The 20,226-nt window shown below is 58.0% G+C and overlaps 1 protein-coding gene across 1 annotated transcript in view; it reads right to left on the bottom strand.

The window, feature by feature from the left end:
- Nucleotides 1–218: 218 nt before the first annotated feature.
- The window catches only part of SLIT1 (slit guidance ligand 1), a 158,310-nt gene continuing 138,302 nt past the window's right edge, over nt 219–20,226 (bottom strand). Inside the window, exons 27-37 of the mRNA XM_005885463.2 lie at nt 18,902–19,026; nt 18,564–18,661; nt 15,251–15,390; nt 14,976–15,069; nt 11,878–12,015; nt 10,103–10,340; nt 9,112–9,242; nt 8,564–8,718; nt 7,194–7,482; nt 6,631–6,842; nt 219–3,278 (exon numbers count right to left, since the gene is read on the bottom strand). Coding sequence (XP_005885525.2) covers nt 3,040–3,278; nt 6,631–6,842; nt 7,194–7,482; nt 8,564–8,718; nt 9,112–9,242; nt 10,103–10,340; nt 11,878–12,015; nt 14,976–15,069; nt 15,251–15,390; nt 18,564–18,661; nt 18,902–19,026 — 1,859 coding nt within the window. The 3' untranslated portion in view covers nt 219–3,039. The remainder of the gene's footprint in view (nt 3,279–6,630; nt 6,843–7,193; nt 7,483–8,563; nt 8,719–9,111; nt 9,243–10,102; nt 10,341–11,877; nt 12,016–14,975; nt 15,070–15,250; nt 15,391–18,563; nt 18,662–18,901; nt 19,027–20,226) is intronic.

The following is a 20,226-nucleotide window of genomic DNA, read 5'->3' as shown; positions in this document are numbered from 1 at the left end:
TTCCCCCCACCCCCACCCCTGCAGGAGGGACAGACCTCCTCTGCCACCTCAGGAAAACCAGAGAGCTCCGAGGGCAGCTGTTGTTCATGCGCTGCACCTGGGAGCCCTCGTGGCCTGTGGCTGGCGTGTGGGCACTCAGAAGCCCTCGAACCCAGGAGGGCGCCTGTGGACAGTCCCGGCTCGTCCTCAGTGGGAAGAAGAGATCAGCCAGACAGAACCTGAGTGAATCAATGTCATGTTCACGTGGAAGACAACAGACAATATCCAACATGTTCTAAGACAGCACTTCTAGGCAAAGGGCAGGCGTGGATTCCTCGTGGGCCTGCTCTAAACCAGTCTCTCTAGAACAGCGACCCAAACGAGCCTACGGAAACCCCCAAACCGAACGTCACAGCCACAGACATCTGCAAATCAAACGAGACACTGGATGTTGACTTTAACATATAAAAATACTATAACAAAATGAAATACAAATATATATTAGAATCTGTTAAGTATTCTGTATAAAGAGATACTTTCGTGGTTAGGCTAACAGCAGGCAATGAGAGACGAGTCCGGCCTTCTCCACCTCAGACTCGGGGAGGCTCGGGACTCCCCTGCTGCGTCTCTTCAGCAGTGCGTGTTGAGTGGAAACAGCAATGGCGACATCGATGTGAACTGAAGGTCTTCACCAAAGGGGAGGTGTGGAGATGACTTCTCAGACAGATGATTTCGGGGTAGCCGCCTGGGACTCGATGGTAGCAGGCAAGATGCGTGGCGACCCAGGGCCTTCCCGACCAGCAGGTGGGTGGCTAAGCTGAGGAAACTTGGTCCTGGGGTGGGTGCAGGGCTCTCTTAGCTCCTGGCTGCCTCACCCTTGTGGTGGCTCCCAATCTTCCAGCTCCACCAAGGGTGAGTGTGGGGCTGGGCTGGGCATTGAGGAGGGGTCAGCGGGGCTAGCAGCAAGCTCACCCTCTGCCCTCCACACCCCACGGCGCTGGGCCTGCAGGGCGGTCGCCATCACCTGTCTGCAGGTGTCCTTTCTACTTCCTGCCAAGTAGAGAGGCCCCTGCAGTCAGGGCCCCTCGAGCCGAGGAAGCTGCTTCTCCAAGGCAGGAAGGAATGGCGGTGGCAGGGGAAGGGCCGGGGGTGGGGGAACACCTCTGTTCCCTGGAAGGAACAAACCAGCTGCACTGGAACTTTCCTGCCACCCAGCCTGGTGCTAGCTCTTCAGATTCCCCCAGTGGCCGCCCAGAAACTCCAGGTAAGAGGGTTGCTCTGCAGCGAGGCCCACGCTGCTGTCCACAGCGGGCAGGGCACGGTGGCCTTGCTCAGAGCTACAGGAATATAGAGCCCAGGCCAGGTGAGGCGCAGACCCAGCCATGCTGGCTCCTCCCCACTTGGGAGGGTCCTCTGCCCATTACAGGGGTCCCCAGACTCAAACTCCCCCAGCTACCATGGTGGTGGAGGACACCATGTGTGTGTGCAGTGCCAGGCACACGCCACCCCAACTCTGCCCACACTGCCCCACCCCTGCCTTCTGTCTGCAGATAGAAGGAGCCAGGAAAAGGGTGTGCCCCCTCCTTGCCCACTGGATTCCCCAGGGGTACACTGTCCTGGGGAGACCTCTGGACCAGAGAGTGGCCTGTCTTCCTTCCAGCCAACTGCCTATTTAGGCTCAAAGATCATCTCTACGCTGTCGTTCTGCGGGGAAGAGAAGCATCCGCAGTCAGTCCCTTATTCAGTGACTGCGAAGAGGAGTCCTTCCTTGCGGAAGCCTCTGGCGCACAGCTCCGGCCGGGCCGTGTCTGCGGTTGGCGCCCTCGCTGGGCTCCCTCTCTCCCCGGCACCCTGGTCACCGCTGTGGTACTCGGTGATCAGTCGGCAGGTGTCCACGAGGGCAGAACCCAGCCCCGGTACCCAGCCCCGGTCAGGCACACAAATACTCGATGTAATTGATGAAAATGGATCTTCTAACTCCTGGGGCCTCCCTCCTGGAGCCACAGTGGGCGGGCCTCCGTTGCTTGAGTCGTCTGTCCTACCTCTCCATCTGAGAGGGAGGAGACTGAGGCCCATGGGGGAGAAATTTGCCAGAGCGACAGAGCCAGCAGTTCCTGATGCCTGGGCCGCTGTTCCCACCTGGTCTGCAGCGTGAGGGGCTCTGGACCCCGTCTCCTCAGGAGGAGACCCTCCCTGGCCAAGCAGCCTAGCCCAAGCCCCTACACCCTGCCCCCCACCCCCCCCAGTGACTCGCCAGCAGCAGGCTGATGGCTGGGGAAGCCCAGGACCAGGGCCCTTGGGTGGCTAGTGTCTGAAGGTGGGTGGCAGTGTCTACTCTGCTGAAACCAAGAACGCCCTGTCCTTTTCGGTGGGGTCCCCACCCCAGGAAGTTCCAGTGACCGTTTCCTCCACATGAGTACCCTCCTCGAAGCTACAATGATCATCACATAACTTTAGGATTCAGAGGTCTGATCCCAAGACCGGCTTCCACCCCAGGCCTCGTTCCTGAGGTGCTCTGCCTGCCAACCAGCCCAGGGGCAAGGGGCAGTCCCTTCCTGGCCAGCAGGAGGGGCCCTTCCCCTCCGCAGCCTGGCCTCCTGCCCGCCGACAAGCAGCAGAGCCAGGCCGGGAGTCCTTCAGGGTTCTCTGCAGGGGCAAGGGGTTCTGGGGCCAGCATGGGCTGCAGACACGAGGGACAGGCTGGTTTGGGAAGGGGCAGTCCCTTCTTCAGAGCCAGGTCACAAAGGGCAAGGAGGGAGTGTCACCATTCTGCACTTCTTGGCCTGACCTCACGCACATATTCATTCAACAGTATTTATTAAGCGCCTCTTTGTGCAAGGCACTTCCGGGAGGGCGGTCTGCAGCCAGGCCTCGCCCACCCGCTCGGCCCCCAGCTGCTCGAGTTCGGCTTGAGAAAAGCTGCCTGGCCCCTGAGAGGTGGGCCCCAGCCTGCCCAAGAGGGTCCAGCCATCCAGGAGCCGCCCGGCAATGGCCCGACCCCAGCCCAGGTCTCCTGGTGGCCAGGCTTCTCGCCAGCCCCCTCCCCGTGGGCACTGGGCGCTATGCACAGAGGGCACAGCCACACTTGGTGGGCTTCTCCACCTCCTCAGCGAAGGAGGTCCCGTCGCTGCACTCGAAGGTGAACTTCCTCCGCTTCAGCCGCAGGCCCTGGCAGCAGCCCCGGCCCGGGCAGGAGCCCCGGCACTCCACCCACGACAGCGGGCGCGTGGTCTGGCAGATGGCATAGCCCCTCTGGACCTGGTGAAAGTCCCGGACAGGGTCCCCCCGGCACTCGGACTCTGGATGGGACAGATACCAAGAGAAAGCCTCAGGGCACAACTATGGGCCAGTTCTGCCCCCTGGGAGGCAGGAGGAGAAAGAGGAGGAGCGAGGGGAGCGGGGGAGGCGGAGGGCAGCATCCGCGGACGGTCCTCTAGCTCTTAGAGCCCACCTTGGCCCCAGCATCCTCCCTGCCCACCATGCACATGCACAGCTTCCTCCCGGGCCACCGTGAGGTCAGTGGGAAGGAGGGACTTTCTAGCTGCCCGGGCCTCCAGCACAGATGCAGCTGACAGGCTCTGGGGGGTGCGGGGGGGGGCACCCCGCTGCTGCAGGAGTGCAAGAGGCTGGAGGCCTGGGAGGCAATAATGTTGGAGAAGGAATTTGTGCTGGGAGGGTGTGGCCTCGGGACCCTAAAGTGCCTGAGTTCTGGATTCCTCAAGACACCCTCCCTCCCCCCAAGCGCTCTCTATTCCAGCAGAAGCATCTTAATCACGAAGACAAGGCCTGGGAAGGAGTCCCCAACCCTCAGACTTCTGCTGCTCCTGGGTCCCAAGGTGATGGGGCCACGATGCAGAGATCTGGGCAGGAGCTGTTATCAGGATCTCGTCTGTAAGGAGAAATCCCAGCCAGAGGGGCACTTACCCCAGATACAGGGCTGCAGGAAAAGCTGGACCAGGGAGAGATGGGGGCCCTGTGTGAGGGGGACTTGGAGCCCAGAGAGCAGGGTGCGGGGGGGGGGGGGGTACTAAAGCCCCATAGCAGCCTAAGGTGCAGGAAGGGCAGGGGCACAGAGGGGTTGCTGAGGTTGAGAGGAAGAAAAAACCAAGTTGCTAAAGCCAGTCGTGGGGAGGGACCCTGGAGAGGTCACATCAGGAGGGGGGCCCCTGACCTTGCTCACAAAGCTCGCCTGAAAAGCCAGGGTCACACACACAGTGCGCCCCCTTGGTGGCCGAGGCCTGGCAGTGGCCGTGCAGGCACTGCAGGCCCCCACACGGCTCTGCGGGGGCCCCGGCCTGGTTGCACAGGGCCCCCGAGTACCCCTCTTGGCACTGGCAGCTGTAGGAAAGGGCATCGAGGGGCACGCACTTCCCGTGGACACACCTGGAGAGACAGAGAAAAACACTCTGAGGACAGGCAGAGCCCAGGCAAGGCCCACCCAGGGCGCCCCACCCCCAGCCTTGGCGTCACGGGTGTTAGCCCGGTCCCAAGATGGAGACATTTGCTTCCCGAGGAAGCAAAATGTGAGTCTGTGCTTGTCCCTACAGACCTTTCCTGTTCATAAAAATAGAAACCCAGAAAAATGTAATGAAACCCTGCTAGGCCACATGTTCTGATCTTGGGCGTGAAAGCTATTCTCTTTCCTCACCACAGGGAATGGGAACTTGCAAGGAAGGGAAGGGAACCTGCAGGTGGGCAAGGGGTGAGGGCTCCCTGAGCCCAGCGTGGGCTCACTTGTGGCCATGACAGGGGCCGTCAGCTGGCTGGTCGCAGTGCAGGCCCCCCCAGCCGGCCTCGCAATGGCACACAGGCCCGGGGGTGGCGTTGGGCTGGCAGATGCCATGCAAGCAGAAGAGCTTCCGGCAGGGCTCGCAGCCCGGCACCACGCCCGGCTTCATCCGTGTCTTGGTGAAATCCTGCAGTTCATTGTTGATGTACAGGTTTCGGATGCACCCGTGGAAGCTGGTGCCATTGAGGATCTGCCACAGGCGGAAGGCGGCCGAGTTCACGTCCACCGGCATCCCTGGGTGGTGGGGAGGGGGCAGACTGAGCGAGCCAGGCTTGGGCGGTGCCCGGCACCTCCCTCTGAGGTCTGTGGGCACCTGCACAGTGTTCCCTCTTGCCCGTGGCCTCTGTCCTGTCTCTGCAACCCTGGACCAAGGTCCTCTGCCACCGTGAAGGGTGCAGACTCCTTCCCCCAAAGAAAAGGAAAAGCCGCCTTCCCGTGGCCAGGGCTGGGTGCTAGCCTGGCCGCAGCCAGCTGACCCGTGAGGCCCGGGTGCCTCAGTCTGGCTGCGCTCGCCCAGGCTTCCTTCCTTCCCTCTGGGACACCTGTTCTTACCTCCCAGAGGCCCCAAAGGCAGCAAAGGACTGGGACCTGGAACTCGGGTGAATGGTACTTTGTCACCTGCTTTTGTGGTCACCACTCACAGCAACCCTCCGAGGTAGGAGCTGCTAAACCCCATTGGATGCTCAGTGCTCAGTGACTTGCCCGAAGTTGCACAACTAGTAAACCCCAGGTTCTCATCCCTCCCACCTGCCCACTCTCTAGGCCAGGCCCTGCACAGCACTGAGACGACCCTACTGCCTCCGGCAACCGCTCTCTGGACCTGGAAATGTCCGCAGGTGGTGGACAGGGCCAGTTAGCTGCAAAGCCTGGAAGGCCAGCTGGGCACTCCCCAGCTCATGCGGGGACCTGGGCCTGGGCCTCCGGCAGCAGCTCTGGGCCTCTGATGGACCCTGAACATTGAACAAGCCCCTTCTGGCCCAAAGCCGAGAAGAAAGATGCCTACGGTGTAGAGGACGGCCGGGGGAATTCCAGCACGCCCCATCCCTCCCCTCCCCCGCCTGGGCCAGGCCTCCGTCCCCACGCAGGCACTTCTCCTCCCTCGTTAGTGTGGGCTGGGGGTAGCAGCCTGGCTCCTGGCAAGGGAACACAATCCACCTGCAGCTGGGCCGGTCACTAGACCCTCCCCCACCATCTTCGATGTTCCCCACAGTCCTGTGCCCTGGGCCCCGCCCCTGGCCAGAGAGCAGGAGGGCCCCACCTGGAAAGGCTATCACCACCCCGCAAAGGAGAGGCCTGGGGTGGGGCAGGTCCTCACCTCCCACGTAGAGGGGGGCCTCGCTGTTCAGTGTGTAGTGCTTGCCGAAGTTGTCCATGGTCATGGGACTGCCGCCATCGATGGAGAGATTCACCATCTGGTCGAAGGTGACCAGCTCCACAGTGTGGAACTGCCCGTCGTTGATCGTCTCCGCACTGGAAGAAGATGGGGTGCCCCCACCCCAGAGGATGAGCTTCAGTTGGGCCCATCCCTTCCTGGACACCCTGCCATGGGTCCAGCAGCTGCTTCCTAAGGGACCACATCTCTCAGGGGGAGACTGGGACTGGGGGCTATGGCCCAGCCTCTCCTGCTCCCTGGGGAAAGCTGAGACGTTTGGGGCAGGTGTTTTCAACCTAATCGGTCTCCTCCTCCCACCCAGGAGCAGCGGGGGGGGGGGGTGTACTAAAGCCCCATAGCAGCCTAAGGTGCAGGAAGGGGCAGGGGCACAGAGGGGTTGCTGAGGTTGAGAGGAAGAAAAAACCAAGTTGCTAAAGCCAGTCGTGGGGAGGGACCCTGGAGAGGTCACATCAGGAGGGGGGCCCCTGACCTTGCTCACAAAGCTCGCCTGAAAAGCCAGGGTCACACACACAGTGCGCCCCCTTGGTGGCCGAGGCCTGGCAGTGGCCGTGCAGGCACTGCAGGCCCCCACACGGCTCTGCGGGGGCCCCGGCCTGGTTGCACAGGGCCCCCGAGTACCCCTCTTGGCACTGGCAGCTGTAGGAAAGGGCATCGAGGGGCACGCACTTCCCGTGGACACACCTGGAGAGACAGAGAAAAACACTCTGAGGACAGGCAGAGCCCAGGCAAGGCCCACCCAGGGCGCCCCACCCCCAGCCTTGGCGTCACGGGTGTTAGCCCGGTCCCAAGATGGAGACATTTGCTTCCCGAGGAAGCAAAATGTGAGTCTGTGCTTGTCCCTACAGACCTTTCCTGTTCATAAAAATAGAAACCCAGAAAAATGTAATGAAACCCTGCTAGGCCACATGTTCTGATCTTGGGCGTGAAAGCTATTCTCTTTCCTCACCACAGGGAATGGGAACTTGCAAGGAAGGGAAGGGAACCTGCAGGTGGGCAAGGGGTGAGGGCTCCCTGAGCCCAGCGTGGGCTCACTTGTGGCCATGACAGGGGCCGTCAGCTGGCTGGTCGCAGTGCAGGCCCCCCCAGCCGGCCTCGCAATGGCACACAGGCCCGGGGGTGGCGTTGGGCTGGCAGATGCCATGCAAGCAGAAGAGCTTCCGGCAGGGCTCGCAGCCCGGCACCACGCCCGGCTTCATCCGTGTCTTGGTGAAATCCTGCAGTTCATTGTTGATGTACAGGTTTCGGATGCACCCGTGGAAGCTGGTGCCATTGAGGATCTGCCACAGGCGGAAGGCGGCCGAGTTCACGTCCACCGGCATCCCTGGGTGGTGGGGAGGGGGCAGACTGAGCGAGCCAGGCTTGGGCGGTGCCCGGCACCTCCCTCTGAGGTCTGTGGGCACCTGCACAGTGTTCCCTCTTGCCCGTGGCCTCTGTCCTGTCTCTGCAACCCTGGACCAAGGTCCTCTGCCACCGTGAAGGGTGCAGACTCCTTCCCCCAAAGAAAAGGAAAAGCCGCCTTCCCGTGGCCAGGGCTGGGTGCTAGTCTGGCCGCAGCCAGCTGACCCGTGAGGCCCGGGTGCCCCAGTCTGGCTGCGCTCGCCCAGGGTTCCTTCCTTCCCTCGGGGACACCTGTCCTTACCTCCCAGAGGCCCCAAAGGCAGCAAAGGACTGGGACCTGGAACTCGGGTGAATGGTACTTTGTCACCTGCTTTTGTGGTCACCACTCACAGCAACCCTCCGAGGTAGGAGCTGCTAAACCCCATTGGATGCTCAGTGCTCAGTGACTTGCCCGAAGTTGCACAACTAGTAAACCCCAGGTTCTCATCCCTCCCACCTGCCCACTCTCTAGGCCAGGCCCTGCACAGCGCTGAGACGACCCTACTGCCTCCGGCAACCGCTCTCTGGACCTGGAAATGTCCGCAGGTGGTGGACAGGGCCAGTTAGCTGCAAAGCCTGGAAGGCCAGCTGGGCACTCCCCAGCTCATGCGGGGACCTGGGCCTGGGCCTCCGGCAGCAGCTCTGGGCCTCTGATGGACCCTGAACATTGAACAAGCCCCTTCTGGCCCAAAGCCAAGAAGAAAGATGCCTACGGTGTAGAGGACAGCCGGGGGAATTCCAGCACGCCCCATCCCTCCCCTCCCCCGCCTGGGTCAGGCCTCCGTCCCCACGCAGGCACTTCTCCTCCCTCGTTAGTGTGGGCTGGGGGTAGCAGCCTGGCTCCTGGCAAGGGAACACAATCCACCTGCAGCTGGGCCGGTCACTAGACCCTCCCCCACCATCTTCGATGTTCCCCACAGTCCTGTGCCCTGGGCCCCGCCCCTGGCCAGAGAGCAGGAGGGCCCCACCTGGAAAGGCTATCACCACCCCCCAAAGGAGAGGCCTGGGGTGGGGCAGGTCCTCACCTCCCACGTAGAGGGGGGCCTCGCTGTTCAGTGTGTAGTGCTTGCCGAAGTTGTCCATGGTCATGGGACTGCCGCCATCGATGGAGAGATTCACCATCTGGTCGAAGGTGACCAGCTCCACAGTGTGGAACTGCCCGTCGTTGATCGTCTCCGCACTGGAAGAAGATGGGGTGCCCCCACCCCAGAGGATGAGCTTCAGTTGGGCCCATCCCTTCCTGGACACCCTGCCATGGGTCCAGCAGCTGCTTCCTAAGGGACCACATCTCTCAGGGGGAGACTGGGACTGGGGGCTATGGCCCAGCCTCTCCTGCTCCCTGGGGAAAGCTGAGACGTTTGGGGCAGGTGTTTTCAACCTAATCGGTCTCCTCCTCCCACCCAGGAGCACCCTGTGAGGTGGTTGTGGGAGGGGAAGGACCCGCGCTGGGCTGTACTCGATGGTTCAAATGCCTGCTCCTCTCGGGCAGCCCAGGTTCTGGTGGTTTCATTAATGACCTGCTTTTGGCCCAGGAGACCCCTGAGAGCGGCCGACGGGCCTGAGGAAGCCCCACCTGTAGATGGCAGAGCTGGGGTAGCTGCCAGGGTCGTAGCTGACACGCACATGGCCCTGGTACAGCTCCACGGCGATGTGGTCATTGTCCCCGTTGTACAGCAGGATCCCGTTGTCCTCTGCCGTGGAGACCTGATGAGCAAGGGCACTGTCTCTCCAACCCCATCCCCCGCAGCAGCAGCACAGGCTGGTAGGCGGAGCACACGGGGGCCCCCATCGGAAGAGAGATGCTGTGCAGAACTGCCCTCCCCTGCCTGCCCAGGTGACATGGTAGCCCCGGGTTTAAATCCTATCCAATGACAGTGTGGCCAGGGCCAGGCAGCAGAGGGCAGATGGGCCAGCTGAGGCCTGGAAACTACATCCCAGGAGGGGCAGGTAAGAGCCCTTCAGACCACCTGCTCGGGGAAGACAGGCAGACGGGCTGTGGGGCAGCCGCTCTGTGGGCCTCGGGGAACTGCCTTGGGGGTGGGGGCGGGGGGGCCCCTCCAGAGAGGACACGTTCAGGAAGGCTCTCTGACAGCCAGAGCCACCCAAACCTGGAAGGAACTGCTCAAGAGGTAGATGTTTAAGACATAAAATGGCAAAATAAGGGACCATGAGGACTTGTGGTTAAAGACATAAGCTGGGAGTTAACCTGGCCGTGCTCCAGGCACATGAAACAAAGCCCATCGCGCATTGGAGGTGAAGCGAGGAGTCGTTGAGACAAGAGATGGTGGGACAGGGTCCTGGTAAGCTTGGTTTTCTGGATCTAGTCGCCCATGAGACCACCTCCCCCTCCTGCCTCTTCTTTGAGATTGGATTTATATGCCAACAACCTTTCCAATTCTGCTTAAACGACTTCAAGCTGAGATGCTGACACCCACATCCAAGACTCTGACCGACACAGGGGCCTCCCCACTGTCCTGGGCAGGGACGTGTCTTGAATCTCTGACCTGAGGCCAGGGCCCCCCGCCGCCTGACCCCCCTCTGTGACCGGCGCCCTGGGCACCCACCTGCAGGGTGATGTTGGCCCGCGGCCAGTTCTGCAGGTCCGTGAACTGCAGGTACGTGTCCCGGTCCACGAAGTTGACACTGAGCAACTTCTCACACTCGGGGCCGCCGAAGCCCGGGAGGCACTGGCACACGGGCCGGCTGCCCTGGTCCACACAGTGGGCCCCGTTCTGGCACTCAGTCCCCTCGCAGGGGCTCCTGGGGGCAGCTGGGCGGGGAGGGGTCTCACAGAGCTGTCCACTGGGAGGGAAAGGACGCAGGTCAGACAGGGCAGGGCAAGGGGAAGAGGGCCTCTTCCTCCCCCAGGTCCTGGAGAGAAGCTCACTAAACATCGTGGGAAACTGGATCCTTAAGGCGACAGAAAATGCTGCTAATGAACACTTTTCCCGAGAGAACTAAGGGCCAGAAGGGTGGTGAGAAACAAGTGTGGTCCCTGCACCAGCAACATCGATGTCACCTGGGCAGGTGTCAGAAATGGAAAACCTACTGAATCTGCTCTTTCACACCATGCCAGGTGACTCGTGTGCTCGTTAAAGTTTAAGAATTGCTCGTGTCTCATTTTACAGAAAAGAAAACTGAGACTTAAAACAAGCAAAAGAGGGAAGACTCAAAATAAAGAAAAGAGGGAACATTACTACCAACGGCAGTTCTGATCCAGGCTACAGCAATCTGTAGCATTAGTATCCACAATAGCCAAAGTGTAAACAATCCAAATAGATGGATGGATCAACACATGTGGTATAAAAAATCAATAAAATATATATATATTTTAAAAAAGAATTGCTCATGTCTCATTTTACAGAAAAGAAAACTGAGACTTAAAACAAGCAAAAGAGGAAAGACTCAAAATAAAGATGGAACATTGCTACCAAGGGTAGTTCTGATCCAGGCTACAACAATCTGTAGCATTAGTATCCACAATAGCCAAAGTGTAAACAATCCAAATAGATGGATGGATCAACACATGTGGTAGATCCCTACAATGGAATATTATTCAGCCATAAAAAGGAGTGAAGTTCTGCCACCTGCCACCACATGGATGACCCTCAAAAACATGACGCTAAGTGAAAGGCAGTTATAAAGGACCACAGACTGTATACTTCTGTTCATAGGAAATGTCCAGAATAAGCGAATCTATGCATACAGATACCAGCAGATTAGTGGTTGCCTAGAGCTGAGATGGAGGAGACTTGGGGTGACAGGTAAGAGGTGTGGAGTTTCTGGAGTAATGAAGTGTTCTGAAATGGATAGTTCTAAAATGAATGCACAACTCTGGACATATACTAAAAGCCACTGAATTGCACATTTTAATCAGATGAATTGTATTGCATGTGAATTACAGCTCAATAAAACTGGGGGGGAAAACCCAAAAAACCAAAACCCAAGCAGATCATGGGAGGTGGGTGGTCAGAAGGAGGGCAGGTGTCGGTCCCCCCTCCCAACCTCCCAGAGGAGCCAAGACGCAAATGTCAGTGACCTTTATGGCAGGTTGTGACTTCAGAGGCTCCCTGAGCAGTAAGTGAGAGGGCCGTGCCCACTGATCTGTACCCGCCGCCCACTCCCTCCTCCAAAAAGGTTAGGCACCCGCTGCCTGTGCTCTGAGTGGTTAAGCCACTTTCCCAAGGCCACACAGCTGTGACGGGTGACGGTTCAAGCCAGGACCCGACACCCAGGCTCTCACCCTCCCTCCCTCCCACCAACCACGTCTGGGGCTCCTGCCAGCCCCGGGCCCACGGCTAGGAGGAGTCGGGCCCTCGCGGGTGTGCAGGCCTCTCACCTGTAGCCCTTGGCACAGAGGCAGGAGTAGCTGTTCACGTCGTCAATGCACTGGGCCCCGTTCTGGCAGCGGTGGTCCCTGCAGTCGTCCTGGTTCTCGCTGCAGTTGTTGCCCGAATAACCAGGTGCACACTCACACCTGGAGGTGCGAGGCGGGTAGGCAGTCAGCCCCGAGCCTGCGGGGCCCGGGGTCTGTGTGTGACAGACAACCTGGAGGCCCTGGGGTCTATGGGGTCCCCCCGGAGGTCAACCAGAGCCCTGGATATAAAGGTGCCCACGCCTGTCCTGGGGCCCTTTTGGAAGAGCTTGTGCGGTTGGTGGGGCTCTAGGTTGCGGGGTGGGCCCCCAGCAGCAGGAGGAGATGGGAATCTTGTCAGGAAGGACCCAGATTCACCACCAACAGCACATCAGGGCCAAACTGCAGCCCCTTCCGGACCTACCCAGCTGCTCAGCACACGGCTCCCCATCATGGGGCTCATCCTTCCCTCCACCCCAGCTTCCCTAGCTCCACCAGCCCAGCCTCCTGGCCCCAGCGGGGCAGGTGCCCACCTCTCTGCCAGTGTCTGACTCCAAGCCAACCTCCAGCTCCCTGCTTGCATTGTGCCTCACTGCTCACCCCAAAATCCATTCCGGCCAAATATCCAATCCAGTCCTATCAAGTAAAGGGCACACTCCTCCACCCCCTTGCAAGATGCTCAGGCCTTCGCCACTGGCAGCAACCCCCACGCCACCAGCACTCCCGCCTTCACTCCCTTCCCTTCACCCCTGCTGGTTCTGGAATACCCTTTCCTCTCTCCCTGCCTCATTCCGACCAGGCCAAGACCTCACCTCCTCTGAGAAGCCTCTGGTGTCACTGAGCAAACCTTTGCTGGAAACCCTTCCAAACTGCAGACTGCAAATTGCAAACTGAACAATCTGGCAGGTGGGTGCCCCTGCCTGGATTTTTTACTCATTCCCAGTGTTTTTCAGGCTGCAAGAAATACCCTTCTACCAGTACACACACACACACACACACCCACACACACACACACACACCTGAAATCAACACACACACACACACACACACACACACACCCACACCTGAAATCATACTTATCCTTAGTGTATAAAATGGTATGATGCTCTCTGATGTTTTCTGTTTCATTTTTTAAGTTAACCTTGACCTACCCATTAATCACAAGTCACTATTGGGTCTTGAGCAGCAGTCTGAAGACTGTTTCAGTACCTAAGCCACCACCCATTCCTTCATATTCATTCATTCATTCATTCATTCATTCATGCATTCATGCATTCATTCAACGAATGTACTGAATAACTTACTGGGTTCCAGGTACAATGCCAAGCACAGAGGAGCATCTGTCCATTTTTCCTCCAAAACAGGAAGTTGAGAGAACAAGCACCTCCCCCACTGTATGTGTTCACCTGTGCAGTGGGAGGGACTACCCCAGCACAGAGTGCGTGAGTGTGCAGCCTCGCTTTATCCACCTGAGGCCCAGCCTCTCTGAGGAGCGGGCATGCCTCTTGATCTGCCACTGCTCCTTGGTCTCTGTGCCAATCCCACCCGTCTTCCGTGCCAGCTCACCCAGGAAGGCAGGGTGCCCACCGTTTGGACGGAGGCTCCCACGTCGCCTCTCGATCTCACAGCCGGGCCTCTAACATCCCCTGGCTCTCCCTCTGCCCAGGGGCCTCAGCTCCATGGTGACTCCATCCCCCGACCCTGGCCTGAGTGGCTGGGGTTGGGCCCTCAGCCACAGACTACAAGGAGCCCTGCTCTGACTGGTGGAACCAGGGTCCCAGAACTGACGCTATATTTGAAAACTACAGATGGGAGCAACATCCTAAAACCCCATGACCTTCATATCACACACAGTCTTCAGGTGACAAAGCACTTCCATGTATGCCAGTAACAACGACGGAGACAACAGTCAAGAAGCCCTTTTCCTGAGGCCAAACAGGAGGACTTTTAAAAGGTAATACAGTGCCTACAACTGTATATTGTGTAACATGCCAGTGGGATCGAGAGCAGCCCCTCAGTCAAACATGTTCACAGCTCTGCAGCACAATCTACATGGATGGCTGTTGACTGTAGCCCCATATTCTTGTGGTCAGCTTTTATTTTTACTTATTTTGTTAATCCTCACCCGAGGACATTTTTTCATTGATTTTTAGAGAGAATGGAAAGGAAGGGGAGAGACAGAGAGAGAAACATCGATGTGAGAGACACACATTGGCGGCCTCCCGCATGAGATGGAACCTGAAACCAAGGTACATGCCCTTGACCGGAATTGAACCCGGACCCTTCAGTCCATAGGCCAGTGATCTATCCACTGAGCCAAACCAGCTAGGGCTGTGTGTTCTGCTTTTATTACCAAACTAGAGGCCTAGTGCACAAGATTCGTGCACTGGGGAGGTCCCTCAGCCCAGCCTACGCCCTCTCGCAGTCTGGGAGCCCTCAGGGGATGTCTTACTGCCAGGGAGGCTGGAGAAGCTCCCACCACTGCCACTGCGCTCACCAGCCTTGAGCCCTGTGGGAACACACTGACCACCAGGGGGCAGCACCTGCCTTGAGCGTCTGCACCCTGGTGGTCAGTGCACGTCATAGCGACTGGTTGTTCCGCTGTTGGGTCGATTTGCATATTACCCTTTTATTATATAGGATACGTTCAGGTCAGGTCCGATTTTGCTATCAAACCGACTTTTGGTTTTCAGAGTTCTGTGTATTTTGTAACGGGATGAGAAACTGTGGGTCTGGAGTGACAATAGCTATTTATGGAGCATTGATGGGAGGTCAGACATGGAGCTAAGTGCTTTCCACGCATGTGCTCATCCTCTCCTTACCACCACCCAGGAGGAAGCTTCTGGTGCCTCCAGCTCGCAGATGAGAAAACGGGCTCAGAGTGGACAAGCCATCCATTCAAGCTCATGCTGGCAGCAAAGCTGTCCCCTTAACCACTCCCTCACTGACTCACAGGAACCCCACATGGCTGAGACCAAACCCACTTGACAGGTGAGGAATAGGATGGGAAGGGGGTTGGCATGGAGGGGAGGTGACTTGGCAGCCCCTGCCCTTCCCTGGCCCTGGAAATGGGCAACACCTACCTGGGCCCATCCGGGGTGCCCACACACTGGGCCTCGTGCTGACACGGGTTCAAGTCCGGGGAGCAGAAGTCCACCAGCTGCTCACAGGCCCTTCCTGGAGAAAGAACCAGGGAGAGGCAGGAGAGAAGCTGCCCCTCCCCCTCCGCCCTCTGCCAGGCAGTCGCCAGCAGAAACCTCCTGCCGACGCTGAGGCAGGGCCCCAACTGTCACGGGAATGGGGTTCAGGGCATGCACGCTAGCCCTCACCTCCCCACAGACACTCGATGCCCACATACCCGCATACTGCAGGGGGCACTGGCAAGTGTAGTTGCCCATGCCGTCCACACAGATGCCTCCATTGGCACATGCGTGCTCCACACAGTCGTCTGTGTTCACCCCACAGGTCGGTCCTTCAAAGCCAGCCGGACAGGAGCACCTGGGGCAGGGGAGGAGGGAGAGGAAGGTGGGCCCATGGTCACTGGCCAATATCATCCCAGAGTTGTGGTACCTACTCACGGCCAGGCCCTCGCTGGATGCCGGGGGTTAAAGGTGAACAAGACCAGCCCTGCACTTATGGACTCACAGTCTAGTGGGGAGATGAGGAGGAGACGCAACCAGAGGAGAGGCGGTGAGTATCGGGATCGTGCAGCACAGAGGCCAGTGAGGGGGAACAAAGGGGCAGCACCTAGCTCCTCCTTGGGGGAGTGGTCAGGGTGGGCTTCCTGGAGGAGATGATGGTTAATCAAGGACCCTGACAGGGGAGTGCAGGAATGGGAGGGAAGACAGTGGGGACAGGGCATGTGCAAAAGCCTGGAGAAGACCCTAAAGCCAGCCCTCTGGGAGGGGTCCTGCTCATGCAGGTAGTTCAGGCCTTGGGGAGCACACACCTCAGGGACCCAGTGAGAATGGGGCTGGAGCAAGCTGTGGAGAGCACTGGAGATCAGTGATCTCCAAACCAGGTCCACCCTCCCCGGGGCACCTGGGGCTTCCCAAGGGGCTGTGGGTCAGAGAGGTCTGAGAAATCAACTTCCAGACCTACAAGCTCTGCAGGGACTCTTCCCTGGACTGACCGGCCCCCCGAGCTCCCCAAAAGCACACACACCCCTCCCAGCCCAAGTCCAGGGTGGGACATGCCTGGGGCCTAAAATCCCGGGGCTCCAAATAAAGGGACAATTAGGAATATTGATGTTTTAAAGGTGAAGGAACAAACGGCGTCTGAAAGTCAAACAGTTTCCAGCTCCACGTGTTAAAAATAATTGAAGGAAGGCCTCATGGAACTGTCAGCGGATAGGCATTAAAAATAGCTTTTGATGACATATCACTCTGCGCTTTTTGGCATATAGACTCGGAAGGATTTCAAAGACTTGAGTGACATGGCTATAATAAAACTCCTTCTAATCTCATCTGTTTATTTATGAGAACAAACTTTCTCAGCATTTATAGCTATATATATAAAGCTCTATCTCATCCAGAGATGAGTCTAAAAAATTCTACTTTTATTTGTAATCACTATCAATCAAATGTTGTAATGTTGTTTTGATCGATTGTATATTATTGATAATTGTCATGATCGCTCAATGCAAAAGAAACTTTTAATCAGAGGCAGATGGTCACAAGAAATAAAGAAAAGTTTAAATTTACATTTATATACCCATGTTGGTGGTGCAGACACATGCCGGGTGCTCCAGAAAAGTCTCTCCCAGCACAAAGGCAGATTACATTAGAAAGAAAGTGGGAGGGGGTGTGGGGAGTGAAATGGGAATACTAGTTCAAGAAGAAAAGGCAAATATTTAAACTGTAAAAGAGCAGCTCATTCGTGTAAGTTTTTAATGGTAAATTGCTATGCTGCTCTGGCCGGTGTTCCCAGTGGTTGGAGCATCGGCCCGAACACCGACAAGTGGCAGGTTTGATCCGGTCGGGTCAGGGAGCGTGTGGGAGGCAACCAATTGATGTGTCTCTCTCACATCCATGCTTCTCTCTATCTCTTTCTCTCCCTCCCTCCCTCCCTTCTACTCTAATAATTAATGGATAAAATATCCTCAGGTGAGGATTATCAACAACAAAAAATTGCTGTGCTATTTAGATTACATTGGAGAACAATAAAAGAGTAATAGATTTATTTTTAAATGTTAATATTTACTATATCCCGAAAATGACCTCCTTTACAACAAAAAACTAAACTTACAATGACAAATTTTAGCTGTCAACTAAAAATGTATGAGAACATATATAGTTTTTAAATTGTGTTAGGGGGGGTATGTGAGCAAAAAGGTTTGAAGCCCACGGTTATGGGACATGTCCTGGAGTTTTTTTTCCCCCCCCGCCCCAACACACACATAGATGGGGGTGGGTTGGGGGTGGGGGCAACAGAGGGGTTTTAAGAGGGCTGAGGCGATCAGCTTTGCATTTCTGAGAAGGCTCTTGTAAGCCTCAAGGTTGAGGGGTAACTCAGAGAGGCACCCTCTTTCTACCGGGAGGGAGGGCCCACCCAAAGGCCCCCAATGTGTAGGGCTGCTAGGTGTGAGGGGGGCCATCCCTGCTGTACCCCTCTCTGCCCAGCAGGGGGAGTTTCTGTGGGTGTCCTTTCAGCCCCTCCACTCTCCACAGACATCCCCTCCCAGGAGTCCAGGGAATGAGGCGGCTTTGCTTTGCTTGAACTGCCGCCCAAGCCCAAAGGAGGATGGAGCCTATTGTAAGGACGCCGCTGCCAAGGCAACAATGGCTGAGAGGCCATTTAGTGTTTTCCTTTTATACCTGGTAATTTGGGTTTGCAGAGACAGATTTGGCCATTTCTGCCTGTAAATACAGAGCCAATTTATTTTCAGCAGCTCAATATCAAGTATTTTTCAGAAAAGCTCTGGGTCCAGGAGAGCTCTGGGGTATTCACTGAGGGGTCCTGGGGGAAGCAGGTCAGTGGGGGGAGGGGTGCTTGCATGGTAACGTCAGCACCGGGAGAGCTTGGGATTCGATCCTGAGGGAGGGTCGGCCTTTCACCGGGCCGTGGGAAACTGGCTGCCGTGTGGGTCCAGCGGGACCAGGAGATGGTGTGTGAGGCTCCAGGGGGCAGGCCCAGGACTTGCTCCCACCTCTGGGCAGGCTTCTGTCTTCGGGGCTTGGGGTGGTGGCTTGATTGGAAAGAGCTGGCTAAGGGCCCTGCTTCAGGCAACATTGGCACAACAAGCAGGTATTTGACTTCTATTAAAGGCCTCCGGTTAGCAGAGATTATAGGGGTTTAAAATGTCCCCAAACTGCCCCTTGGCACTGCCACTGCATATGTCCTTGGCCATGGATTCCCAGTGCCATCAAAAGACTGCCTGGCACCTGGCAAGGACAGAGAGTGGCCTGGAGCAGGAGTGGGCAGCTTGGCTCCAGCCCCAGCGCCCCCCCCCCCCACTGGCTCCCACTGCTCTGGGCAACGGGCATGGCTGGTGGGTGTGGAACTGTTTGCAGTGAGTGTTTGCTCCCGCTGCGCCCACCCTCCATCTCCTCCCAGAGCACAGAGGATGGGAAGGGGTGGCCACTCGATTTGGAGGAGGAGGGCAGCCAAGCATGGGTGCTGGGTCCCGTCGGCACCCGCCCCCCAGGTTCTGGCCCCTCCAGGCAACTCACGTGAAGCCAGCATCCTCGCCCTCCTGTTCGTGGCAGGTCCCGCCGTTCTCACAGGGGCCACTGGCACAGCTGTCCAGGGGCACCTCACAGACTCGGCCCTGGGGAGAGAGTCAGGGATGGGGACCCCAGGGGCCCGTGGGAGCCAACAGCCAGCCCCCGCTTGGCAGCGCGGCCTGCCTGTCCCGGGTGTTACTTGTTCATTCGTTCCTTCAAGCGCAGCTCTGGGCAGGACCTGCTCTCAGGGCACTGGGGGCAGATGGGGAACTCGACAGGCCACCCTGCCCTCCAGGAGCAGCCCTCCTCCTCCCGGGCTCACCTCCGCTCAAGCCCCCACTCACCTTATAGCCGCTGGAGCAGGCACACCTGTACCCTTGAAGGGGGTCGTTATGGCAGCTGCCCTGGTTCTGGCACGGGCTAGACAAGCAGGGGTCACACTTGGCCTGGACAGCCAGAGTGGGGGGACCTGCGGCAGGGGGAGGAGGTTCCTATAAGGGGGGAGGCCCAGCTCCCCGCTCCGTACAGCCAGCCTTTCAGCGATGGGAGGTGGGGAGCCCTCTCCCCAAGAAATGGTTGCCATTTCCTCTGAGTCCCGTTCATCCTCCTTTCACAGCCCCCACCATCACCACTAGCCTTTCCTCCTCTGTAAAATGGGGTTAATAACAGCCCCGCCCCATGGGCCATAAGGACTAGATGAGCTAATCCACAGAAAGTGCTAAATGGCTGGTGTGGCCGCCTCAGGAGCATCTGTGTGAGAGCACCATAGTCGCTACTACTGAAGTCCGATGACCTTTTCTGGGTGCCCTACACCCTCTGAGGCGGCCACCCCCAGGCCTGTCACCTGCTAACCAGGAAAGCAAGGGGGGCCCCTCCGCAGGGAGCCACGCGGCTCCACAAGGAGGCCACGCTGAGGAGTGAAAGGTCCATGCGCTGTGAAGCTGATTGTCTCCGAGGCCAAAGCGGAAGGGCCGCTTCCCACCACCTCTCCAGGTCTGAGCACGGCCTTCCCAGCCCTCCAGGACTCACTGGCCGCCTTCCCTGAACTTGGAGGTGGGCGAGGAGCACCTCCTGCCGGGGCATTAGGCCCTCACAAGAACTATCAGGAGGAGCAGCCCGCTAGTTTCCCACTGACGGCACCTCTGGAAGTGGCGAGCTCTCAGCGCTGCTCAAAGGCATGAGCGTGAACAGGACAGAAACACGGCTCGGTAACTGGACGGGGGCGGGGGCTTCTCGGGTGCAGGTGGGACTCTGCTTCTTGATCCGGGGGCTGGTTACCTGCGTGCGCTCAGTTTGTGAAAATCCAGCGAGCCATTCGCTTATGATCTGTGTGCTGTCCTGTTATGCACGTTGTATTTCAATAAAGAGTTTTTAAAAAATAACTTCTCACCAGTACCAACACCACCCAGCTAAATAAATCCTGAGCAAACGTTTCAACATGAGTTGGCCTGCTCCCAACAGCTCAACAGCTAAGCCCATATCGGGCCCTGGGAACGGTTAGCCCTGTGACAGCATCCTGCACGCAGGGTGGCCGGGCCGCCTCATTAACCTACGGCTGTCACTTTCCCTTCCGATGGGGGTCTACGAGCTTGCTGAGGGCAGGGCCCTGGCCCAGGGCCGGCCTCTAGTGTGCACCACCCCCCCCCCCCCCCCCCCAGCCCCCCCGCCC

The sequence above is a fragment of the Myotis brandtii genome, unplaced genomic scaffold (assembly GCF_000412655.1).
Source record: "Myotis brandtii unplaced genomic scaffold, ASM41265v1 scaffold902, whole genome shotgun sequence".
NCBI lineage: Eukaryota > Metazoa > Chordata > Mammalia > Chiroptera > Vespertilionidae > Myotis > Myotis brandtii.
Note: the sequence above shows the minus strand (reverse complement) of the source record. Positions and strands in the feature narration are given on the sequence as shown.